Below are 27,493 nucleotides of genomic sequence, written 5' to 3'. Positions count from 1 at the left end.
TGTTAGTACAACTGCTTTTGTTTATTTCTAAACTGATCCAAACTCCGGCCATGCCATATTTACATAGATAATACATGGGATAATATACCAAATGTGAATGCAAGAAAGAAAAATGTATTCCACGTTTGCTTATTTTTTTTTAAATTTTATGTGCTGTACATGTACTGAGCTGCCTGCAAAACTGCTTCATTAACATGAGAACGGATCAATAGCGATATCGAGTGATTGGTTGGGTGAATTGGAAGTGTGCAGTTTTTCATATAGATACACCCCAGGCCTCATTTCTTATTTCAAGGTGATAGTCTAAGTATGGAACAGGTATATTAGTGTGTATCTGCTTCAAATATATTCTGCAGTTAGGATACACAACCATCTACAATTGTGTATTACTTAGGCAATACAAAGTAGCACAAAAATAAAAACAGAAAATAGTCTTACATATTTTTGTGTTAGTTTTCTCTCCATTTCCAGTGCCATTTATTTTGCCTAACATTTACCGCAATCCTTTTCCTTTGTTTTCTTCTTCTATTTTCTTACAAAACAGTTTATTAGTCTCTTAATATAAAACATATATATATAAATCCAGGAAATGACCCCAAAAATATGTTTAGGTTCAAAAATTTATTTTTGCCCATTTAGAATATACTCATATACTGAGTATTTGTATATTCTGTGTTACATTGTCCCTGAATTTCCCAGTATTAGCTACTCAAACAAAGTGTGGTGGGATTTATTTTTTGCCATTTTGTTTTAAGATGCACAGTTGTATACGCAAGATTAACAAAAGCAGCTGAGCACAGGACTAGGCAAATCCTGTTTACATGCTAATGAGGTGTTGTTCTCGTTGCCATTGTTATAGCTGTGTTCCAATTTGACTTCTAGTTATTAGTTCCCTGGAATCCGAAAATTCAGATTTCGTTTTATATCTGCTGGTTGCATCGAGGTTGTGCAAGGAGAACAAAAGATTGGAAGATGCAAACATTTCTGGCGCTTGCAGATTTGATGCTTGCTGAGAGCATTGGTGGTGCAGTGATTTGGGGCTCGCATGCAGTCTAGCAAGCTCAGACATGTTCCATATCACAATTTAGGTGCATTTATTTCTAAAGGATTCTTTTGTGCGAACAACTGGAGAGAATTTTTTCATGTGCTTATTATGCCTCGTATTTTATGTTAAAACTTTCTGTCTAGTAAAATCCCCATTATGGGTACAGACAGATCATGTGTCCTAGCATTCCACTGTCACAGCACTTACACTGGTGATTTGAATGTCATGATCATATATGGAGACATTGAGGGAACGATTCCTTCCCATACAGTGCCATAAACCTGGGGTTTCAGAATTTTAACTTCACCCGCTAGCTCACGCACAAGTGTCTAGTGATTTTGGCCTCAAGCCCATTGTACTTAAGAGCCAGATAGTAAAGGCTAGGGTGAAAGGGGGCGAGGAAATGGAAAACCTGAATTAAAAACCTTCTGGAAATACTGCTTGTGTGTTTACAAAGAGTCTATAATAGTGATAACATCTTCAGAAATCGATGTGTTTCTTTTCCTGAATTCTTCTTTATTTTGGCTTCATCTCCACCCTTGTGTTAATGTCTTCCCCATCCAGATCGTATTCTTCCACTTGGCCACTGGTCCACACCTTCACACGGTCAGTCAGGTCACTGCTTCTGGGGGCCAGGATGAAGTCGTAGATCAGGGCGGCACTTGCACCTCCCAGCATTGGGCCCACCCAGAAGATCTGAAATACAACATCAAACTCAGGTATTTCTTTCAGTGCTTTCCAAAATACTCATTCACTTTAGAGCCATTCTTGGAAACATCCAATGTTAGTCATGCACTTTGACATTGGATTAGACCTAGAGGTGGTCACCTAATGGATTATGCATTGAGGTGGGAGCCAAGAACTCCACAGTTCTAATCCTGGTTCTGATGCTGAGTTGCTATGCATCTTTGAGCAGATCACTTAGGCCAATATTACCAAAGTTGTTGGGTGTCTAAAGTTAGGCACTTACAGGGAAAACATTTTGCATGTTCCTAAGTACACGTGGTCTGATTTTCACTGAAAATATGGGAACTGCATATGCTCTGTGCCTCTGAAAATCAGGCACGTTCATTTTGGGGTAAAATTTTTAAAAGTGCCTGAGTGACTTAAGCTCCCAAATCTCTTGGATTTTCAATGGGATTTAAGCTCTTAAATTGCTTAGGTGACTTTGAAAATTGTACCTTAAGTGCCTCTTTTGGATTTAGGTGCCTACTTTTAGCTACACACGTTTGAAAATGTTAAGCTAAACTAATTTTCCTTTATAACCAAAGTTACATTTTTGTAAATGGGAGATGGATGGCATGGTAAGCAGATTTATACAAGTTTTCCCAACTCTGTCTTTTATCATTCAGTTTGGAATTTATTGCATGCCCCAAATGCTAAGATTAGCCCTACTCGCTAATGTGCGGCATAGTGATCAGTAGAGATGGGAGAATACTGCATAAATAAGAGTCTTTATTTGTCAGAAGATGGTGATGGACGGCAGGAGAGAGATCACTTGATCATTACCTGTTAGGTTCACTCCCTCTGGGGCACCTAGCATTGGTCACTGTCGGTAGACAGGATACTGGGCTGGATGGACCTTTGGTCTGACTCAGTACAGCCGTTCTTATGTTCTTATGTTCTTAAATTCACATTGCATGAGGATTTGTGCAATCAAATTGTACAGGCATAAATATTCATTCAAAGTGATTTTGAAAGTCATGTGCAATTGTACTGGTGGAAACCACATTTAAAATTCTCACGCATGAGTATTCAATTCAATAATATGTGTACATTTATCTAGTCAGGAAACAGACACTGTATCGTGATTTTAAATGGACACTCTTCAAGACTTTATTCAAGTTCTAGACATAGTAGTAGTTCTAGTGGTATTCCCCGTTTTAAGCATAGGGAACAGCTCTGAAATCTGTAGTATTTCCAATGCCCTGATCCAGGACAGCATGTAAGCAGATGCTTAACTTTTACTACAGGAATAGTCCCATTGACTTCAAGGCAACTACTCACATGCTTAACATTATTCATAAACTAACATGCTTTCCTGAATTGGGGTCAAAGGCTCCATATATTCAAAGGTATTTAGGCAACTAATTCTCATTTATTTCAACGGGACTTAGGCACATAAATACTTTGAAGGATCGAAGCCTAAATGCCCCCACTGTAATTGACCAATCACAGCTTACAAACACAGCTTGACTATCGAGTACTTGGCTGGAACTCTGCAATAAGTCAGTTTATAGTTAAAAGAATGTGCAAAATAAGATAAATGGGATAATATTGAATAAGAAACAAAGCTGAGGAGTTTGTGATCTGCATGCAGTTATTTTGTGGGCTGAAAAAATGCTGTGTTTATTGAATGAAATATTAAATTATTCGCTCAGCTCTGATGATAATATATCTTTTAATGTTTGTATTTTTGAACTGCAATCATACTTTTATAATGCTTCTTATCCAAGGATCTTAAAGTAGTAGGTATACATGGCAATGTTTAATAATTATCATGAACTCCATCTTAGGTTTTTGTTACTAAAATAAATTCCTGTAGAATGAATTATTTGAACTTACCCAGTGATTAGTAAAGTTTCTGGCAACCAAAGCTGAACCCAAAGACCTGGCTGGGTTAATTCCACAACCGGTGTAATCAATCTATGGGAAAGAAAGAGAAGTGATGTTAGGGAAGTGATTCAGAATGTAACATGTTGCACAACAGCAAAATATATACGTCTGATATACAGTAAAATCCATACTTAGTGATCACTTAGCAGGTTTGTGACCGACCAAATGTGATTCTGAATGGAATTATCTATGGAGTCTTCTAGGGAATGGAATGGACAAGAATAAGAATGGAGACTTCTATGGAAGGTGGAGCAGAATTGTACTCAAGGGGCCAAGGGTGGAAATCCCGGCCCCATTTAAGTTAATGGGAGCTTTGCCATTGACTTTAATGGGACCAAGATCTCACTTCAGGTTCAGAGCAGCTGTGAATCAATGTAGCTTCAATTTTAATGGAATTATGCCAGTCTATATCCTGTGAGGACCTTGCCTGGTACATCTGGGTATTCTTTGGAATCATTTCTTAAAACCTGAGGTTGTCTAGTTTGGGTAGTCTCTCTTAGTGTCATTATTGAATATTTGCACATGCCATAGGAGTCCATGCCACCTTACAAAGGTCACAAAGACATGGTTCATATCCCAAAGAGCTTAACATTGAGGTTATATGAGACACACAAGAGATGGCATCAGGCCAGGCTGGAGAATGGGAGACATTTACAAAACAAGGTTAGGATGTTACTTGTCTTCAAAAAAGCTAATTCCTTGTTTTATATTATTTTGTTATAATTTTATTATAAAATATAGAATATTGAGTGTTGATGACTCAAGGCAAGTCACTGTGGGGAAGGAGTGGGGTTTGGAGGAAGGGCTTGAAGGAGAAAAGGGCTGCATGGTGTACAGGACTTGGGAAGATATTCCAGGAGCAGCAGGGGAGGAGTGCAGAGGTGGTCAGGGAAAAAGGAGACAAATGAGTCTGGTGAATAGCAAAACTAGTTTAGTGCAGTTCCTGGTGGGCATACTGTGTCTCTCACCTCTGAGGTTTCTGAAGTCTAAGTGAAGGCTGTTGCATTTGGAAATGAAGTTATTGTTTGACCTATGACTTTATAATTGTATAACAATATCCCAAAGTACTGTATTAAGACATAATGCCATATAAGATGTAGAGTTCGGGATCATACTTTATATTAATGTAGAATCTTTATAAGGGTGGGTCACAAAGATGTCTTCAATTGGCCGGGCTAGTGAGCATTTCAGGGTGATGTACCAGGAGGATAACAGATATTTAAGGGGAAGATAGGGACCGTGAAAGATATTTTGGCCGGCAGGCCATGAACAGAATAAGCTAGCCACTCCTGGAAAAATCCTTCTAAGGACCATTCCGTGGGAAATTGCAGAGTATCTACAATGAGAGTTAAAACTTACAGCAAGAAGATGTCCTAAGGCAACAGAGAGCCCGATGGCCAGAGGTGCTGATCCTGAGATATCATTTCTTCTCCTGTCTGTGGTGGCAAGGACACACAGCACCAGTTGGAAGGTGGCAATTATTTCAATGCCCAGCCCTTGGCCCGAATTGATTCCATCTGCAAGCTGTATGGAGACAAGGGGAATAATTTCATCTGACATTCTGAGCCACATGCAGGTGAGACTTGAGGTTGAATGTTCATACTGTATTAGTTCTTCAGTGAGAAATTCTAGGCCAGGCAGGCAATTTCATCCCTCGGGTTGCTTTTAACTGACCAAAAAGAGAAAATCTAGAGTTGAAATACCAGCCACTGTACTCATCAAATGCCCCTGGAACTGTTATTAGATGATATTGTAAAACTATAAACTCTTCCAGCCACAAGTTAAAACTGAGCTCCTAGACACAGTGGCTTTTGGTAACGCAGCCAATTGCAAGTTTCTGCAATAAGAACATAATTTGTATGTATATGAGAGACAGAGAGAACCCCAAATCTGCCATCTATAAGTTTAAGGTTACACACATCCTATCCACTGATTTGAGTGTTCAGTGTACATATTAATTTCTTCCCAAAACCTAGACATTGTAGAAACAGATTGCACATTGCTCTGTTGTCGTACAGCAGCAAATGCCAAATAAATGCAAGGGGAAGAAATAAGACAAGGAGAAAGGGAGGTGGTGTGGTCCACTGGGTAGAGCACTGGTCTGGAGGCTAAGAGACCGGACTCTGTTCTTTACTCTGCCACTGGTTTACTGTGGGACTTTGGGCAAGTCACATCATTTCTCTGTGCATTACTTTCCCCACCCTTTATCTCTCATCCGCTTGAGTTGTAATTTCCGCAGGAAAAGGACTATCTATTACTACCAGCTTGTACAATGCCTGGTTTTCTGGAGGCCCCTGATCTCTGTTGGGGCCTCTCAGTGCTACCTGAAAAAAAGAGAACACTCACAAGACAAAAATGCCACACAGTTGCTGCTGAACCCTTCTGAAGGAAAGCAAGTTCTGGGGGATGGACCAGCTATGACAGGCATAGACACAACAATCTTGCTTCCACTGATGTCAGAACTAACTATTGACATCAACAGTGTTACATCCTCACAACATTGGCATGCATCAGATCAGGGCCACAATATCTAGCACATCATTGAGCAGCAAAATGAGTAGGTTTGCTTAGAAAAAAATGAAATTTGCTCATTTTTTGGAAGTTCCATGGAAAACTTGTGCTCAGGAAACACGCATAGATCATGCAGAGTACATGTAGAATGCTATTTGTCCTAGTTCTGTCCATTGCTCACTAAACATGGGCCTGTTTCTGATCTCAGCTATACCGGTTTAAATGAGGAGGAACTCCACTGAACTCAATGTTAAGTGACACTGTGAAACTGGAATCAGGCCAGTGTAACTGAGAAACAAGCCTGCTCTGCAAAGTTTAAACCCAATGTCACTGTTATCAGTAGGTTATCCCATTTGTCATAGTATCTGCATTAAAAAGCGCAAGGCCATACATGACAGTAACATATTATAATTATATTGTGACCCATCTGGAACAAGAAAAGTACAGGAAATCATGTTTGAAAATCTGTTCTCATGAGTTTTCCAGCCTAATTTCCTTAGGAGAAACATTTGGATAACTTCAGAAAAGTACCCAAACTTTTGGATGCTTAACAAAATCCTTTGACTTTCACCCCTCACTAGTCACTTTCCTGAAAGAGCAAAATGACTGGGCTGGAGTCTCATCTGGCATAAACCAGCACAACCCCATTAAAATCAATTTGTACTAGCTGAGGATCTGGCTTATGAATAACACACCTTTTTTACATGCGACAAAGAGTCCTGGGGCACCTTATAGACTAACAGACTATCGGAGCATAAGCTTTTGTGGGTGAATACCCACTTCATCAGATGCATGTGATGGAAATTTCCAGAGACAGGTACAAATATACAGATCCAAACTAACATGGCTATCCCTCTGATACATTTTTACATGCTACTCATGACAAGAGCTGGATTAATAGCCCTACAGTTAGAAGTCATCTGTTTCTCCACTGGTGCTGAGTAGTGTCCACTGCAATGACATTATTGTGCGATGTGGACACCCATTCTCTAGGAAGTGGACTGAGACAACCAAACATCCATCTGAAGAGTAATAGCATTTGGGAGCTACTAGTCTTAACTTAATAAGAATTGATTGCTTGGAGATGAAAACCTCCACTACCCAAGCATCCATACTAAACCCTTGAGCCACACCACCCCGCTCATCTATTGGTTATCCACCCATTGCATCTGCTGCTTCCCACCCAGCAATTCCAAAAAGGCCGTTTATTTATTCCATCTCACCTGGCCCATCAGCCCTCTCTTCAAAAAAGAAATCACTTTATTTATTGCAAATCAATGGGGCTTGTGCTCCTAAGTCACTCTGGGTAAGTCTATGCTGCAGCTGGGCAGGGTAATTTCCAGCTCGGGTAGATGTGCACATGCTAGCTTTGCTTGAACTAGTGCACTAACAATAGTAGAGTGGCTATGGTGCCACAGCCAGCAGCTCAGACTGTCTGAGTACATACTGAGGGTCTTGTTACGGGGTTATACTCAACTGCAGCCACACTGCTATTATTAGGTGCTAGCTTGAGCAGAGATAACATGTGCACATCTACCCACGCTGGGAATTATCCCTCCCTCAGGCCGTGGAGATGTACCCTTAGGTATTTTTGAATATCCCACCTTGGAACTTGGAAGGCCAAATGTTGAAATGTAGAAGCCAATTGCAGGTGCAGACTATGAAAATCAGGACAATGAGACAAAGGTCCCCCAATACAGCTATGGAGTCAAATTCTCTGCTGTTGTATCATTGAAGTCCTTAATAGCAGAGTGACAACTAGATTTGCCCTTCACATCAAAAGATATATTTTAAAATAAATTGCACCTTGAAAAACAGCTTTAATTCTTATCTATGGGAGGCAGAAATCATATTCTTCCTCCTTACCCCCCCAAAAAAGAGGCCCATGTTCAAAGGTCATTCTCTGTGTTAATCAACACTTATTGATGGGCTCTGAGGAATCAAAGAAAACCTGGAAAGGTCATAGGAAACCTTTACCAATGTCATAGGAAAGCTTTTCCTTTTGCATGGGCTTGTCAGATGTAATCACATCTGGCCTGAGAGGCACATCAATTGTCATTGGAATAGGAAAGAGTGTGGGCCATGTTCCAAAACACTACAAGCCAGGACTAAACATTGGATGGTCTGCCCTGTTTTGTTCTCTATTCCTTTGGCCGGATGTCAATAAACATGGTGCTATGGAGGTCTGTCTGCCTTGTCCTAGAGGGTCACTATAGTAATGTACAAAGCTGTATTAAGGCAATCTGGGCCCCTGGGTGCACCACAACATGGGGCACTCTGTGGTTCCATCCCCACAACCATGCCATACATTTGGAGTGGAGACAGCAGGCAGCCCACTTTTTCCCCGAAAAGTGGAGCAGGGTAACTTCTCCCCATACTTACCTCAGCAGCTGGGGTGTATCTGCCGGGATGAGTAGGCCAGGCCTGCTGAAATCCTTTATCCCTTCCAAATACATAGCCCCCTTGCCAGGATGGTGCAGATGGAGCTAACCCTGTCACACCCCTTTGAGATGCATGAGGCAGTTTACACCTCTCAGAGACGTCATTTCAGGCTCTCTACAGACTCAGGCAGACATAACTATATTGGTTACACTTGGGTCATGTTTGCAAGGTTTTCTTCACAACCATAGGGCTAAAAACATCTTTTTTTTTAAATGAAAGCTTATTTTTTATCTAATCATCTAACTCCAGGATCTGAGGCCCTAGGCATGAATGGAGGTTGCCTATGCCTTAATCTGAACCTAGTAGCATGCAGTATTACAGGATGACAACCATTCTACTGGCTTTAACCATCAGAATGTATGTAATGAGAAACATCATTGTTTTCATAGGAACATGGGGCTCTGATGGTAAATTATTCCACTGGTCCCACATGTCTGCTATCCCACATCTAGCACCATCTACCACACACCTGACCAAGGTGCTTATCCTGCAATTGGACCAGCATGGGATTTCTACAGGATCGGAGCCCAGGTATTCAATGTTTTTATTAGGAAATATTCCTTCCTGGCCTTTGTAGTGGTCAGCTAATGCTCTGAAACATGAGATTTGATCACCTCTCTAGTGGGGTGAGGAGAAGCCCATGTGTCCCCTTTAACTATGTTTTTTGTGGTTTCAATTCAAACCCTTGACAGTTTTTGGCAGGTGAGTTTCCTTTGGTCTTTTTTTAAAGCTAATATGCTAAAAAGAAAATTAGGAAGAAAGGAGACCAGATGGTTCTGAGGAGGTGCTGGTAAAGTGCAGGGCTTGTCACCTGTGCATTTTAAGCTCAATCATAGAACTGTTTGGCATTCAGCAAAAGTCAGTCCCACCTGCTAGCTGTTTGGTAGCTTATGTGAAAGCATTAGATGGTCCTTGTCCAGTTCCTAATGTCCACTTCGCAAAACCCACCAGCCCAGTCCCAACTCTAGATTGACAGTTTCAGCAGAGACTGAGGGAGGATGGAAATGAAACTAACCCCTTAAGTTTACAGGTAGCTCCTCAAAGTCATGGTAAGTCATATGGGGCCTTGTGGTGCCATTGCCTATGCTGTTGTCAATGGTACCAGATGACAGAACAAGGAGTAATGGTCTCAAGTTGCAGTGGGGGAGCTTTAGGTTGGCTATTAGGAAAAACTTTTTCTCTAGGATGGTGGTGAAGCACTGAAATGGGTTATCTAGGGAGGTGGTGGAATCTCCTTCCTTAGAGTTTTTAAGGTCAGGCTTGACAAAGCCCTGGCTGGGATGATTTAGTTGGGAATTGGTCCTGCTTTGAGCAGGGGGTTGGACTAGATGACCGCCTAAGGTCCCTACCAACCCTGAGATTCTATGGTTCTATGATTCAATGTATCTGACAGGAAGCCTTTGGCTCTCATGGATTCCAGGCCTATAGCCATCCTGAGCTCTACATTTTAGTGTATACTTGTTAAAACAATGGACTCAATCTGCTGATCAGGTGGGGAGAGGCAACGGTTGCTATAAGCCCCCTTTACACCTCATGCTGCTGGGCCCTGATGCCCTCTGGCACAAGCAGTAGCAGCCACAGAACTGCTCTAACTCACAGTGACTAGAACATCCCAGGGTGGCTCCAACACACCCCGTGTCACAGGGAGGGGGGACGGGATTCCCCCACATTCAAGGAATCCTCCATTGCCTCTTTAGGGCAGCTTTACGGTCACTTGGTGCCATTCTGGCAGCACCAACTGACCTTTCTGGGGACAAGGATCATTCCCAATAAACGTACAGTATGATTTTAATAATTGCAGCTTTTGGACGTTATACAATGGAAGTGGTGGCTTGGGTTATACTGGTGCATTTCCGTGTTCTCTTTGTTATTGCCTTATCTAAATGAACAAAAATAAACAAAAATGGCAGAAAGGTAATGGGAAATGGGAAAGAGCATACACCACTGTCCGTGTTATACCAGGTGGTGTATAACAACAAAGAACGACCACTCGAAATACAAATTTGAAGAATACCAGCTCTAAGAAGAGAGAGGAAATGTTTCGTGTTGGAAACGGAGTATCACTGCTTGTAGAGAACCTAGCACAACAGGGTCCTTCTCCTTGACTCAGGTTTCTAGGGTATGTCTACATTGCCCACTAAGCCTGAGCTCTGACTCCGGTTTAAGCCCAAGCCCATCTTCTGTCCAGAAACTGAGTAGGTTCAGCAAACATTCAGGAAGGTCCTCTTGATTTTGTTATAGAGTGATATCCAGGGGAAAGGACAGTATCACTCAGACACAGCACATCTACCTCTTCCAAAGATAATCTTATCTGTAAGGAGCTTCGCAATTGCCCATTTACCCAATGGCATGGTTAAAAACCCTGAGCTTCGTTACTTGAGCATTGATTATTAAGCATTGCTCAGGGACAGCACACTGCTCCCTTTCTGGGATGATTTTTATCTATATAACACTGGCAACCATTCATTGACTCCATGGCCGTGTAGAAGAGAGAGGTCTATAAGTAAATCTGTCTTGGCGTTTGCATGCAGAACTGCAGGTAGTTCTGCCACAGCGCACTCCTGACTTAAAGTAGATAATGTCCAGAAACAGCTGTTTATTTTTGCTGATCTGTTTTAATGCACACTTGGAATTACATCACCCACTGTTCAGTTCACAAGACCCATCTCAAGCCTTGGTAAAGGCAAGCAGGTGATGTAATCTGATGGGATGGTTCAACAGCCTGCAAGATTCAAGGTACATTTATTGTTCAAACTGTGATCACTAGAGCTGCTCATGGAGTTAGCAGAATTCCTTCTCTATGCAATTGTGGGAAACATATGGCAACCACATTGCAAATCGCTCTTACAAGTGACAAAATGCTTCGTTCTTTGATTTGTCCATGAGTGGAGCTATTCAAACTACCTTCTTGCTGTTGCTCTTCATGGACATATTTAGCTGACCCATTTCCACCACTTTGAGCAGGAATGTGGGCAATTAATGGCATGTTTTCTTTCCTTTTGTTTTATCAGAGCAGGACATTTCTTAGTAGTCTGACTTCAAAACAGAAACAGGGAACAGGAAATTAAACTGGCCCAAGGTTAACATGACTATGTACTTTTCTGGGGGCATCATACTTTTTGCATTAGGGACAAAAATACATCAAGTCAAAACATGGTTCCAATTACATGGACAAGGCAATAGAAAGGACATTATTATTTGTTACCCAAGGTGGTTTTATCACGTGGAACTATGTGCCATATCATCCAGCACCCTTCTAGCTATGTAGCATATATTCCAGGGTTCAATTCACTTTTATATATCAGGGAATTGGTTAGTTTCTCATCATTCCTTTAAAATATGGAACTTTTTGCAAATGAGTACATCAACCTTGCATAGACATCTTTGTATCTTCCAAACACTTCTCTATGTGCCATACTGATATGTTTTCTCCTAGAGTGAAAATTAAGCAGTATGGAATGTAGAATTTCATTGACAATAACCGCCAGAGTTACTTTTAGTGCCATTCAGTTCTAGAAATTACAGTTGGAAAAGACCTGTTAGGTCTTCCCTTTAGCAGTACTGGAATGTTCCCTATAGTATGGCTTACCTAGTCTGATTTTAAGGAATGGGATTTTCATCACCTCTCTTGGTAATCTATTGCATAGTTTCACAGAGTTTAAGGCTCGAAAGCACCGTTAGATCATGCAGTCTAACCACCTGTGTTTAATAGATAATTTTCTTTTATCTATATACCCAGGGGCGGCTCTAGACATTTCGCCGCCCCAAGCAGGGCGGCATGCCGCGGGAGGCGCTCTGCCGGTCGCCGGTCCTGTGGCTCCGGTGGACCTCCCGCAGGCGTGCCGCAGGAGGTGGCCTGCCTGCCGCCCTCCCGGCGACCGGCAGAGCGCCCCCCGTGGCATGCCGCCCCAAGCACACACTTGGTGTGCTGAGGTCTGGAGCCGCCCCTGTATATACCCCTATATTATGCCCAAAGATTTTAGTTGGGCCAAAGCATTGTAGACCTAGGAGACTAAACTGTGTGCTGCAATTTACTTTCCTGTTCTCCCATCTCCACTGCTAGTTAGTCCTCCTAAACCAGCCTAAATAATTATTCTCCCTTCTTCCACTAACAGGTAATGCATATTCATGCATTAACCCTGAAGAACCCTACATAAGACATAGCTTGCAAAATAACTATATAGGACCGTGAGAGTTAAAAGATTCTTCCATTGTGCTGGGGTCACTGAAATCCTTAATTCCCCCAAACTTTCTTTTAATATGTTTAGAGTGTAAATGCAGTGTGCACAGAACCTAGCATCTGTGTGGCATTACTGTAATACAGATAATAATCAATAATAATAATTAATAATAATAAATAAATAGTAGATTTTCCCTGCAGTGAACTCATTCTTTAGTATGTTACTTTCAAGGAGCTTCTAATAACTAGCACTAGACATCCCCATATTTCCCACCATAGACATTAGCTCACCCAGTCCATCTCCCTCCCAGTGCAGGTCTGTTCCCTAAAGAACATTTCCTGCTGCTTTCCCCAGCCCAGTTTGAAGTATCCTAAGTGATGCAGCTCTCCCCACTTCTTTCAGGAGGCTGTTTCACAGACATGCACTCTCTGAAAGTGTTCCTTACTATTTAACCTAAACACTCCCCTGCTTAATCTTACCCTGTTCTTTCTAATGATAATTCATTGTACGACCTGAAATGATTAATCTCCTTCTTTTCTATTCATACCCTGTTATCATACCTGTTAGTCATTATTTAGCCAACCTACAGAGATTCATATTAAACGCTATGAATCTCATCTCATAAATCAATATCTGCAGTCCACCCACACAACCACTTTGCTCTACTCCAAAGTCCCTCAGTTATTTTGTTGGTACAGGACACCTTTCCTCAGACTGGCTCATCTGTTGTCTCCATTAACTCAGGTAACTATGTCCCGACCACCACAATTCATGCTGCTGTTCCAATTGGAAATGAGCAGCATCACTTCCTGTCCTAGCCTGTACTTAGGGGTTTTATGCACCGTGGAACTGTGGAAGCATTTAATCCCAGTGATGGTGGCAATTCAATGGGGGACCAAAACAATCCCTCTATGTCACGTGGGTATTTTTTAAAGGACTTTGAGATACTGTAGGATCACAGCACTGAAGTCAGTGGGACTGCTCACACAACTGAAGTTAGTAAAAGCTGTTATCCAGCACTTTACCAACCAGAAAGCTCTATAAACCGGCATTTCTGATCTTCACTGAAAGTCTGATTTATAGTCCAGTTGGTGTGGGGCCAGCAGGCTCCCTACCTGGCTCTGCGAGGCTCCCAAGAAGCGGCGACATGTCCGTCCTGCTGCTAGACGGAGGAACGGCCACAAGGGGTTCAGAGTGCGGGAGGGGGTGCAGGGCTGGGGGTTGGAGTGTGGGATGGGGTGTGGGGTGCAGACTTTGGGAGGGAGTTTGGGTGAGGGAGGGGGCTTGGGGCAGGGGGTTGCGGCACAGGAGGGGTTTCAGGGTGCTGGATCCAGGTGGCACTCACCTCAAGTGGCTCCCCACAAGCAGTGACTTGTCCCTGTTGCTCCTAGGTGGAGGCGTGGCTAGGTGGCTCTGTGCACTGCCTCTGCCCTGCCCTGACCGCTGGCTCTGCAGTTCCCATTGGCCAGGAACCGCAGCCAATGGGAGCTGCGGGGGCAGCGCCTGTGGATGGAGGCAGCATGTAGAGCCGCCTAGCCGCACCTCCAACTAGGAGCATTAGGGACAGGTCACAGCTTGCGGGGAGCTGCCCGAGGTGAGCACTGCCCAGATCTGGCACTCCACACCCCCTCCTGCACCCCATCCCCCTGCCCATAGACCTCTCCTGCACCCAAACTCCCCCCCAGAGCCCATACCCTGTACCTCTTCCCATGCCCCAACCCCCACCCCGCACCCCCTCCTGCACCCAAACTCCCTCCCTCTTAGTTAACTAGAATTTTTCCCTTACTGGCACCCTCATTCCCCCAATATGCTGGATAAAAGAGCTTTTACTATATGTGCTTTGTTGCATACTGTTTTGTTGAGTCGGGGTCAAAATGCGCTATGGCCACGATCTGGCAAAGCACAGAAGTACATGCATAACTTCAATCGGGATTAATATTCCACGTGCTTAAGTGCTTTGTCAAATCAGGGCCCAGATTCTGTGAGTTATTATACAGTTATTAATATTGCGATGAAGTTGTCCTCTTCATAACTTTGCAAAGGCTTTGACATTCAGATTTACCTTCGTTTGTTACACAGCAGGTAAAGCATTGAGAGTTCTCCCTGAGTTGACTATTTAATGATGTTAAATCCTCAGTAGTTGGGTAATTGATTAATCATAACATGTTAATAATTGTTCTTCTCTATGGAAGAGCTTGAACCACTTTTGTGGAAGAGCTCAAACCACTTGACAAGCAATAATTAATTAACAACATGCCTGTGAGACAGGCATTATTACACCCATTATTTAGCTGGTTTTGATTTATATAGTGCAACTTGTCAGAAATCTCTGGGACACAGAGAGGTTTAAGTGGGTTTTTTTTGTCTCAGGCCACAAAACAGGAGCATGCTCCAAAGCTCATTGAAGTTAATGGAAATCTTTGGAAAGACTTCATCAGCCTGTCGGTCAGTGATAGAACTTGCAGTAGACTATGGGGGCATAACTTCCTGTCCTCTGCCAGACTCTCCCGCCCAACAAATACAGATGAGAGAATTCTAGATGCCAGCCCAGGCATTTCTCTAAGAACAACAGCTGTCTTCCACTCTTTGGACAGTAGACAACTTCAAATAATAAGACCCAACCACCATCCTCCAACCCTTTCCTCTACATGGTGAGAAACTAGTCATTCCTTTTGTGTTACAGGGCCCAATGTGCTATAAAGAGAAGAATGATGGCTTCATTTATATTAAACCAACATATATAAATCTAATGTATGTGTCCAGTGGCAGACAGTAAATGTCAATATATCTACAGGTCTTTCATTAAACATCGCCAGTGTGAGGCAAAGCATTTGTGGAAGAGTCTCATTACATTTTCCTTTTGTATATTCCCCGTGGGAAAGTTTCCTTGTGAAATGATTTTTTATTTTACTGTTTGGGAATAAACTAGGAGGTTTTTTTTTTCTAAACTGAATTAAAACTGAGTAAACAAATCCTTTTTAGAAGCATGTTTGGAGCACTTAATTATACAGATGAACTATTTGTTACCTCCTTCACTGGCAACTTGTAATGAGAATTGGGTGCCTACCTGCTCTTTGTGCCTATGACAGTCTCCCCCAGTATGTGGACACTGGAACAACTATCTGGCTTTGTACAAACACCACAGTGTGGGCACTTGCTGATTGCCTTGAAGTAGCATTAGTTTTATATTTCTAAACCCAAACTCCAAAGAAACTGAAATCTTCCTTGGAATTCAGGGGATATCCAGAGATTTCTCAAACCCGAGGTAGTTTATACCTTTAAACTCTCCTTTCTAAAGGTAAAAAATGACTATTAATATTCAGAATACGGTTCTGGAGTGAAGGCAGCAACTCCTGCTCTCTCATTTCTCTGCCCTGGTCATCAATATAGAAGCAACATCAGAAAAAGGGTTAAGGGCCAAATTCTGTCTCCATTACATCCATGTCACCTCTGTCTATTCTATTCAAGTTCTCAGATGGCCCACATCACCATATATTGTCTTTAGAAAAGGGATCAGGGAGAGAACATGGGAGTGAAAGTGAATAGCAGCAGTAATAAGGGAACTGTGCTGCTAGTTGGAAGGGTCTAAGAATCGGAGAAAGACTGGCTGTCTGAGGTGTAGATTGCTTTCCCAGTGGAGCCCAGGATACAGCAGGATTTCTAGGCCACATCCCCTAACCCAAGTGATGGATTAGAGACCTTCACCTCTTTACGGGATAATAACTTTGTTGAGCTATTCAGACACTTTTCACCTCTCATTTATTTATGCGTCTATTTATTTTCCTGTCCAAGACAGAGGACAGGCCCTGTGTAATTGATTTAATGGAATAATATACTGTCCTAAACTCAGATTTCATTGTCTTTGGTGGAGCTCTACCCACTTACCATCAGCTCTGAATACAGTCCTGAATTTCAATGTAATTATGTATTTTTCATTGGGATTTTCCTTTTAGAGCATATGGTATCAGGTTCTGCTCCCATTCCCTCTTATGTAAATCCAGAGGGGATTTACTGAGTTCTTGTTGTTATTGCTGTTATATTATTATTCCTATTTGTATTGGGGCAGCACCTAGGAGCCCTTGTCATAGACCCAGCCCTGCATTGTGCTAGGTGCTGTACAAACACACAACCAAAATTATAAAAGCACAAAGACAAGCTCTGTATATACGGCAAGAGCCAACAGGTGGAGACAGACCAACAGGGGAGCACAAAGAAACAATGAGACAATTTGGATGTACAAAATAAATGTCATTTCTCACAAATGAAATTTGCATCATAATACCTATTTTTTTTTAAAATCCTGGGATGACAGATTCCTAAAACGGCTAATGAAGATCACGTTTACATTTTGAATTTTTATCAGCCTTTGTCTGTTAGTGTGACCTATGGTTATCTAGTATTTCCAGTTAAACGAGGGAGTGGGAAAGCAAACACTCATTGACTATAAATCATGGTGAAAAAAGCAGGAAACTTGTATATGAGAACAGGAAATTTTCTAGAGCTGTTTTTTCCTCCTTTAAAATTTGTGAACTAATCTTGTGCTCAGAGAGGGAAAAAAAGGGGTTGTCATAGATTTGTCTTTATACAGTTCTGATTCCTACATTTTCTAGGATTCTCTTATCCTTTAAATGGCAGCCATCTTCCATCCACCCGGAGAGCCACATTTTTGGCTGGCATAAGTGGACACAGCTCCATTGACTTCCATAAAGTTTTACCCATTTACACAAATGGAGAATTGGCCCCAGAGACTCCCACAAGCTATTTTCATTACCTCATTCCTTCCCTCCATCCTGCCTCTCACCAGAAAGACCTCTTCCCCTCCCCATTAATTCCCAGATTACTACCTCATGTGCCAGATTCCCAGTCTGGATCGATACAGATAGCTACTTTTTTCATGCCTAGTGAATCTCAACTGGATTTGCCTCAAGCCTTGAAATGAAGGCTTGGTACCCCTGCATGGCCTGGAGCAACTTCCTCCTACACACAGCTCTGGCAGGGCATCTCTTCCCGTGAAATCCGTGATGCTTTTCCTAGGCCTGCCCTGAGCCTAAAGTGAAAGATGCCAAATCAAAGATTCTAAAAAGTAACATTCACTGATTGGTCACAAAACAGTCAGGGTGGTGGCAGAGAGAGTTTCCTACAAATCGTAGCCAACACGTCTCAACTTTAGAACTGAAAACTCTAGAACACAAAACAAATTTCACCAAAGATTTTCAGGAGGGGAGGAAGTTCTGGTTTTTCACTGAGGAAAAAAAAATCATCAAATATGTCCCGGACAGTTCTACTCACTCTTAAATTGCTGGAACCTCCTCAAGGGGTTAAAAAGATTACACGTTTCCTTTTAGTAGCTTGAACAAAACTAATACATATGATTAGGTCTATTGTATCCCATTCTTATGCAAGTCTATAGATTTTCTCCCACAATCTGAAGTCATAGAATGATATTTCGTATTTAAATGGCACATTTATTCCAAGGATTTCACAGCGCTTTCCAAACAGGAATGTTTAACTCTTCCTAATACTCTAGCCACCACCAAGGGTCCACTTCCGGGCATAAAACATGCTCAGGAAGGCTCTATTCTAAGCCTAGGGACTGTACTGGTGGGTGGATGGTTCCAAAGCGATTCTAGAAGCCAGGGATTGCTACGCCCCTTTCTCCCATCCCCACCCACTGTACTATGAGCCAGGGTACGGTTTAGCCACTGCAGCTCTGTGCCATTTAAGGAGCTCCCACACCGAGGAAATCTTCAAGTGGCCAATTCAGCTGGTTTTATGGCTGCTTCACTCCATTGGATAGGAGCATTATCTTACTGTAGGTTCAGGGCCATCATGTCAATTATATTTTCTTAGGAAGGGGTCAGGAGGGGGATAGTTCCATGCATTAAGCAGATGTGTTGATTTGAGTGGACAGTCTAAGTTGTTTTATAGCCTTATGAGATGTACTAGGCCTAATTAACACCTCCAGACAAACCGTATTCCCTAGACACTATGCCTGTTGTGCAAGGATCTCATTTACTTAGTGATAAGGCTATCTCATAAGTATAGTAGAGAAAAAAGCTGGGTGAGGTAATATCTCTTACTGAACCAACTTCTGTTGGTGAGAGACACAAGCTTTTAACTAACACAGAGCTCTTCTTCAGGTCTGGGAAAGATATTCAAAGTGTTACAGCTACATCCAATGCCTTGCATTTAGCTGTGACACTCTGAGGAGCTTTCCCAGAGGCAGACCTGAAACAGAGCTCTGTGTAAGCTCGAAAGCTTGTCTCTTTCACCAACAGAAATTAGTCCAGTAAAAGATATTACCTCACCTACTTTGTTTCTCTAGTATCCTGTGAACAACACAGCTACAACAGCACTGCAAGCAAGTATAAGTATAGTGTCTTTTACCAAAAGGGATTTCAAAATACATATATTGGGTGTGACTCGCCCATCACAGAGAACACAGGACTTTTCTGGGGTGGTAGAGAGCAGCTATGCTGCATCAACACTAATCACTAATTTTTAGGTGGGGAAGGAAAGAATAACTTCTCCAAGTAAAACTGCATCAATACTCTAAAGAGGTAACACAGCCAGGAAATAATGGCTAACTCTTCTGTTCTTCCTAAATTAACTATAACATTTACCCCAGGGCGCTAGTTGTATGTCTCATTCAGAAGATGGATCTTCTCTCACTATGGAAACAAGTTACTAACATAGCAACACCACTGCAGTTTTCAAACAAGTGATTTTCTTGTGCTCCGTATCTTTTCAAAGTCACCCATCTTCCTGGCCGAATGCTGTTCGCTACTACTCTAGTATGAAGTTCAGCTAAAAGACTGAAATATGATAAGGATAATTCTATAGTTCTCTCCATCCCCCCGAAAATATCAGAGCTCTACAAATTAGCTATTGTATGCAGGGATCATTTTGCCCACCACTGAAATGCAGCCACCTCTGGAGCGCACTACAGCAGCTATAGTGTGTGTTTAATAGTGCAGAACATAACAACACAACAGGCTAGGCCAGCAGGAGAGAGAGAATACAGTGTTTAATTGAAACCACAGGGCGAATTTAGGTATGCAGAATGTAATTTCTTATGTTGAACTTTGACCAGGGTGCAAGGACTTAAGTCTTTGTCTTATAAAGGGTGTCATGCCCTCTATAATGTCTGTAAGAAGTCCAGGCCTCAGATTTATGTCTCATCTGTCCAGTGGCACCTCCAGGAGTCCAATACTCCATAACACAAGGCTGGCTCAGAGGAAAAAATGCTGCCTACTCATTCACCATCCTTGACTTTCTAAAACACTGGGGTTTTCTTTGTAAGCCCCACCACCCAACTCCTGACCCAATCTGATTTCGTTTAGTTTAAGAGTGGATGAGATCACAGTCTGAGGGCGCGGTCATAATGAAAGAGGGAAACAGGAAAAACTGAATCACCACAGCAAAACATACGCAGAAGCCACACCGCTCTGGTCTTTCTGAGGCTTTCGCTAATCTGTGATAAGAGCATGTGAATAATCAATTCTTTGGTTTGGTGGCAGAATAAAAAAAAAATTGTTTCAGGTCCACCCAACACTAAAATGTTTTCAATTTTTCAATGAACAAAAAATAGGACAGAAGTTTGACCCAAACCCAAAACATTTCATTTCATTTTCAGGGAGGTTTTTGAAGTCCTTTCAAAAAGACAACTGAAGTAAAATTCAAAACAAAAAGTCATTTGACATTGAAAAATTGAAACAATTTGTTTAGAAAATATCAAAACAACTTCTTGGCTGATAAATCAGTCCTGGTGCTGAACAACACTCAAAGACCACTGCTTGTTCTCCTCAGAGAGTTACTTGCATTGAGCACATGCAGAGGGATTTGTCCTGTAATGGCAAAGTGCTGGGGAAGGGAGGGGCATGAAAGTAGTGGTTACTGCCAAGCACTGATCCTGCTGTGGTGAAGAGCTAATGCGGTGGTGAAGCACCCTCCTTCCTCTTTTGGGCAAGACTTTTGAGTAATCTCCAACCATGGTTAACCAGACAATATAAAACCATTTTGCATCCCAGCTTGTACATTCATGCGTCTGTCACCGTTGATTCATCTGTGGAACACAGCCTACTTGACTATGGGTGTGGCAGAGGGACTATCCATTAGAGAGACAGTCCAAAGCACACTCGAGGAACAATATGCCGTGAAACCCATACAGAAATACACCTTTATTAGTGTGATCTATCGGGAGATGGCTCCAAAATATCTCCGAACATACTGAATCCAATTGTGTTCTGGCTTTGTTCGAAAGACATCTCCTTTATGTAACCAATTTCTGTCAGCCCACTGCATGCTCCCTTAAAACAGAGTTGGTTGTATTTATTCTTCTTGTTTTTCCTCCTCTGTCTAGATTAATCTCCTCTACTACTCATATTTATTTTCCTACCTTTAAATTCTTTTTCATTTAATTTAAGGCAGAATTATCATTAGTTTTCCAAACTCAAAGAAAGCAAACTTTTAGAACAAGCAAGGAGCTTGCTTGCTAAGCTTCTCAGTGGGGTTCTCAGCAGCTTTAATAAGTATATAAAGCCACATGAAGTGCAGTAAGTTGTGAACCCATGAAGCAGTGCATACATTTTTCACAATCTTATAATTTCAGCTATAGGGGAAACTGACTTAAAATTGGCATCACATATTTTACGGCACTCTGGTAAAAGTGTTGAGATAATCATTGATGGGCAGCAAATATCTTTACTACAGCAGTTATCTGACCACATATCAGTTGCCTCTTGCCTACTTTTCATTAACTTAAGCACGCTGTTGACCATTAATAGTCTGTTTAGTGTAAGTAAATTATGCGTTAACAATCCTTAGCTTACAGATCTGTCTCAGACATAGAATAGTCAGCTACATTCAAAACCCAAGGCTTTGGGTCTTGGATTTACTCTGCTCTTACAGTTCTAACATGTGGAAACTAGTCTGGGGTGAGAAGCCGAAATTATCCAAAAAAAAAAAGCAAGATGATGGAAAGAGATGCCTCCTCTGAACTGCAAGCAGATACCTTTCCTGTGTTAACACTGTGTCATAGTTAAAGACTGACAATCGGGAAGGCCAGATTTTTAGAATTGCACATACCCAGCTTGTCTCTTACTGTCCCTCAGCATTAGTGTCTGATTCAAAGCCTGCTGAACAAAATACATGTATTTTCCTTAACGTCAGTGGCATTTGGATCAGGCCCTTTTAATGTGGTCATCTTAGTGTAACACCGACAGACCCCGGTCATCGGCGGGGCAGGATTGAACCTAGTACTTCTGGAGTTAAATACATGAGCCTCAAGCCATACGGCTTTTAGCTAAGCCTGTAGAGCAAACTCATTAATCGCCGACTGGTCTGGGTGCTATTAGAGGGGACAGAAGACCACACCCAGCAGGTGTGTGGGTTACATTAGCGCCATATAGTCCCTAAAAATAAACCCTTTAAAGGAGTTCAATACCTTTCCCTGCTCCCTCCACCCTCGCATCTCTCTTGGTGTGTTTTGTTATAACTGCTGTCCTTTTGCTTAGCTTGCTTGCATTGCTTTCTGGTTGGTTTGCTGTTGGTAGGCAGGGAGGCTCACTATTACCACGATGCATACATGCAAGTCTGAGACCGCGTGTGCCCAGCAGGTTTTCTGTTCACTCACACTGGTCATGTGCAAATGTGCTTGCACTTTTTTTTTTTTTGGCTCATAAAAACATGAAAATTTGACCCTAATAAAATCGGATGATGTTACAACAGAAACCACTCCTCTAGGAACCATAGCCCAGCCTAAAAACCCCTTCTTTTTTTCCACACATTCAGATTAATGCACCCTCTCATTCCCACTGAAAGCACAAGCCGCTGAAACTGTTGGCAATAATGTAGGTTCTATCCCTTCCCTATTGTACTCTAGTTAAAGGGGGCGGCACTGTACAAAGGCAGATCTACATTGTTTCTGCTTATCTTCTAAGGACGGATCCAGCCTGCTCTGAGGCTTGACCTGTGGTTTTTTCCCATGTGACCTATCGTGACAGGTTCTGAAAAACCTTGTCAGGGCAGCTGCTGTGCTGTTTTCCCCCTGCACTGAACTTAGCCACCCAGCCAATCTGGACTTGCCAGTGGGAAGTGAATAAACTTGTTTTCCTCTCTATTTCTCTCACAGGGAAAACAACAGCTGCTGCTCTCCCCATCTCCAGGGAGATCCCCCCACCGAGAGTCCAGCCAGAACATTTAGCACTGAATGAAAAATCATTTCTTCTGAATATGTAACAATGCAGACCATTGACACCCATGCTTGGGATGATAGGCGTCACCTTAGAGAGCTACATTAACTGCATGATTAGGGTGCTGTGACCAGTGTCCTGGACAAATTCCGATGTGGGGATAGGGTCACGTATGGTGCTAGATCAGGGATGGGCAAACTTTTGGCCTGAGGGCCACATCTAGGTGGGGAAATTGCATGCAGGGCCATGAATGTAGGGCTGGGGCAGGGGGTTGGGGTGTGGGAGGGAGCGCGGAGGGTAGGCGGGGGTGCGGTGTGCAGGAAGGGGCTCAGGGCACGGGGTTAGGGTGAAGGAGGGGTTGCGGAGTGTGGCAGGGGGCTCAAGACAGGGGGTTAGGTGCGGGGTGTAGGAGAGGTTCTGGGTGTGGGCTCTGGCCCGGCGTCACTTACCTTGAGTGGCTCGGGGGTGTCAGTGGCAGGCTCCCTGCCTGCCCTAGCCCCATGCTGCTCCCGGAAGCAGCCGGCACCATGTCCCTGCAGCCCCTGAGGGAGTGGAGGGGAAGAGGGCTCCACATGCTGCCCTCGCCTGCGGGTACTTCCCCTGAAGCTCCCATTGGCCGCGGTTCTCTGTTCCCAGCCAACGGGAGCTGTGGGAGGCGGTACCTGCAGGGGAGGGCAGCGTGCGGAGCCCTCTCCCCACTTCCCCCTTCCCCCAGGGGCCGCAGGGACGTGATGCCGTCCGCTTCTGGGAGCGGCATGGGGCTAGCAATCCCGCGGGCTGGATCCAAAGCCCTGACGGGCCGGATCTGGAGTTTGCCCACCTCTGTGCTAGAGCCATAAAATACCATGTTTTTTTTCCCTGCAGGGTATTCTCTTCCCCTAAAAGCACAAATTCCATTGAATTCCGCTGAGTTCCTGTAAAGACTCAGAGGCTTCCTTCCTGCATGTCAGGTGGAATTTTTAAGTCTCCTGGGGTAAAATCGAGTCCCATTGAAGCCAATGGCAAAATTACCACTGATTCCACCCTGACGCTTCGCACATGCCATTAGATTTAGTAGAAACATTGGCTGGCTGGGAGGGCACTAGGAGTAAAATATTGGTTCATCTGGGGGAAAAAATGGGGAATGACCCATTACACAAAGTAAAACTATTTCCCCATGTTTATTCCCCCGCCCCACACACACACACACTGTTCCTCACAACTTCTTGTCAACTGTTGCAAATGGGCCATTCTGAGTACCACTACAGAAAGTTTTTTTTCTCTCCTGCTGGTAATAGCTCACCTTAACTGATCGCTCTTGTTAGAGTGTGTATGGTAACACCCATTGTTTCATGTTCTCTGTGTATATACACCTCCCTTATGCTCAAATAAATGTGTTAGTCTCTAAGGTGCCACAAGTACTCCTGTTCTTTTTTCTCAAGGAATGGTTCTTTCCCTCTCACAGCCAGCCTGTATTTGCTTTATTATCCCCGTAGACTTTTCTCCCTGCCTTCTTGTCATTCCAGCTCTATCTTCCCGGTCTTTCCCCCTGCCTCCCAGGCTCTTCTCTTTGGGGCTCCCATCTCCCAGCCCCCCTGCCTGTGCAGTGTGTGTAGCGCCCTCATCACTTGGGGGTTAGCCAGAGAAACAAAAGGGGTTTTGTCTGGTGTCACATATCCACCCAGCAATGGTCCAGGTTCACTCAGCTTTAGGGAGAACCAGTGCACGAGGGTTTCATGACTGGCCAGGGTGCAGATTGGGAAATCCAAATGCTAACACTCTGGGAAACAGACCACCCGCATTTAATGGCAGGTGGCAGCGAGGTGTTTGCAGGAGACCTCTTTGGTTACATCATGTCCCATGTGCTTCACTCCTGCGTGGGCTGTTCCCTCCGGCACTGGTTTCAGAGGGAAAGAGTACATACCACTTTTAGCCTATTGAAGTCAGTGGAAAGACGCTCCCTGATTCCCATGGGCTTTGGGTCAGGGCCATAATTATTATCAAAATTTTTAAGCTGAGTGGATAGATGGATCATCAGATCCCCTGTATCCACAGATTCCAGAGAGGTAAACAAGCAACTAATATTGCAATGGAGCATGAAGACCAGTGACACACACTTGTTACTCTGGAGTAACTTATTAAGTACCAACTTTTACTAGATTTCTCATAATTTTCATTGTAGTTGCCTATGACACCTCAGCATGTTAAACCACATTACATTATTTGTTCATTTAATACTCTTTGACTTGTTCTGTTTGTTTTCTCTTGCCTATAAAGGGATTACCTGTAGCAAAAGACACATTCTGATCAAAACCTTTGCTTGCAAATATGCCCAGTGATTTAAACTGGGTGCTAAATATTAATGTCAAAAACGGCAACCTTAAATTCTTTATATGGGAGGGAATGTCCAGAAGATGTATAATAAGTGCACTTTGCAGAATCAGATGGAGTAACTAGCCATAAGGGAAATCCCAGTTTTAATATTCCTGTAGGTAACACTAACGAGGTGTTTGTGGCTATGTGACTGACATTGAAAATAGGCTCATTCTACGCCAAACAAATGCTTAAAGATATGTGTATCCATTTAGTTGCCACTCTGGTCAAATGCCAGTATCTTAAGGAGGAACAGCTGCACGGAAATGAGCTGAGCAGCTTTAATGACATTACTGTCCACAGTCACACAGCCACAAACATCTGGCTGTAAAAGTACTGAAACCAGGGCTTGTATTATAGACAGTTGCCTCACCGCCTCTTGGACAGAGCAATGCAGAATTCAACATTTCCCTAAGTGTATTTATAAACAAACAAAAACACAATAAGTGGCAACCGTGACTCAATGTCAGAGAGCAATTCAGCTCTCAGTGTAATGCAACAGGTACATTTCATTGTAGATTTTTGACCACAGGATTTCCTTTGCTAGAGATCTCCAACCCCCCACTTTTTTCTCTCTGTGTTTAGTTAGGTACCTATGTTCTTAGCATCCATCCTGGGGCTACCGGAGCCCCTAATTAGGTAGCCGATACAGAGTAACCTGAAAACAATAAAAATATATATTCATCTATGCACATTAAATGGCATCACCAGAAAAGATATGTAGACTGAGATTTTCAAAGTCTGCTAAGGGATTTGAATACCCAATTGCCAATAATTTTAATGGGAATTGGGCATCTAAATCCTTTAGGCAACTTTGAATATCTCATGCTGACATACAAAAGCAAACACCAACATAATGTGATTCGAGTAACTACCAGCATATGACCTTGTTTCAGGAAAAAGAGGACCTCCTCTTTGATCTCTGATTTATAGAAGATGGTTTATATATCCTTAATCTCACAGTGGTCGCTGTATTAGCAAGTGACAGCATGAGCCCTGAAAACTTTATCCTATGGCAACTGAAGTCAAGGCAAAAGCTCCCGTTGACTTCAGTGGGCTTTGGACGAAGCCCTATTTTAAACACAGTTTCTTGCATTCTGACTGCCTGCCTCAAACAATCCCCAGGCACCAGATTGCCCTCCTCAGTAGGTTATTGGTCTTACATTAAAACTTCTGCTTGAAAGTGGGAAAGAAAAGCTGATCGGCTTACCGCATTGAGCCCAAGGGAGTTGTTCGGAAGAGATGAAGTGACTCCAGAAAGAATCGCCGTGGCTACCACAGCTCCTAGGCACTGGGCAACGATGTACATGAAAGCCTTCAAGAGGCTGATCTGACAGCTCAGCAGAAGACCCAGGGTCACCGCTGGGTTCAGGTGGGCACCGCTGATGTGCCCCACACTTTGTGCCATGGTTGCAATCGCGATCCCAAAAGCCAGCGAGACCTTCACGTTGTCTTGAGTGGCTGTGGCTGTCTTGTTGCCGACTACAGGGAAATTGTAGCCCAGTGCAGAGCCGATGCTGATAAAAATAAAGAGGCTCATGGCTAAGAACTCAGCCACTATTGCCCTCCAAAACATTTTCTTTTTGAATTCACTTGCCATCTTTTCTCTCTCTCTCTCTCTCCCTCCCTTCCTCTGCTTGATATTTCTCTTTTAAGGTCTGAGGAGAAAACTGAAGAAAAAACAGAGTTCTTGGATTATTTATAGGGCTTTGGGTGGTCTGTAGGAGGAAAGGGGTGTTACACAAAAGGAGGAAAGAACATCTACATAGATTGATGTAAGGCACTACATGCGTGCCAAAGTTTTTTCTTCTCTTTTTTTTTCCCCTCTCTTCCCCTCCCCTCAGAGACTCCGATCTCTGCTGCCGTTTTTAAGAGGCTTTTTAAAATCCTTATAAAGGAGTGCTTAGGGGGGCCTCAGGAGTTTTACAATCATTCGGTTACCCTCTATGTGGTCGTTCAGCATGCAAGTTGGGCTGCAAGGTTTTACAGGATTTCTCTCTCTTTGGACTCAACCAAAAAACAAGGTATCCGTGCAGGCTTGTGTTTTAATCGGTCTCAGTTTTAGCAGAGGCTGGCTGTGACAACTGAAAGTGAGTACCGGTAAATGAAACTGACAGCTAAAAGTGCACTCCAGAGACTGTAAAGATCACATT

At 43.0% G+C, this 27,493-nt stretch overlaps 1 protein-coding gene across 1 annotated transcript; it reads right to left on the bottom strand.

Moving 5' to 3' along the window:
- Nucleotides 1-27,017, bottom strand: AQP1 (aquaporin 1 (Colton blood group)). The gene is made up of 4 exons (XM_045004380.1): nt 26,551-27,017; nt 5,021-5,185; nt 3,611-3,691; nt 1-1,741 (listed from the first exon to the last, which is right to left on the bottom strand). The coding sequence occupies exons 1-4, from the start codon at nt 26,938-26,940 to the stop codon at nt 1,562-1,564; spliced, it is 816 nt and encodes a 271-aa protein (XP_044860315.1). The 5' UTR covers nt 26,941-27,017; the 3' UTR covers nt 1-1,561.
- Nucleotides 27,018-27,493: the final 476 nt, after the last annotated feature.

The sequence above is a fragment of the Mauremys mutica genome, chromosome 2 (assembly GCF_020497125.1).
Source record: "Mauremys mutica isolate MM-2020 ecotype Southern chromosome 2, ASM2049712v1, whole genome shotgun sequence".
NCBI lineage: Eukaryota > Metazoa > Chordata > Testudines > Geoemydidae > Mauremys > Mauremys mutica.
The sequence above is the reverse complement of the archived record's forward strand: the minus strand, read 5'-3'. Positions and strand labels throughout refer to the sequence as shown.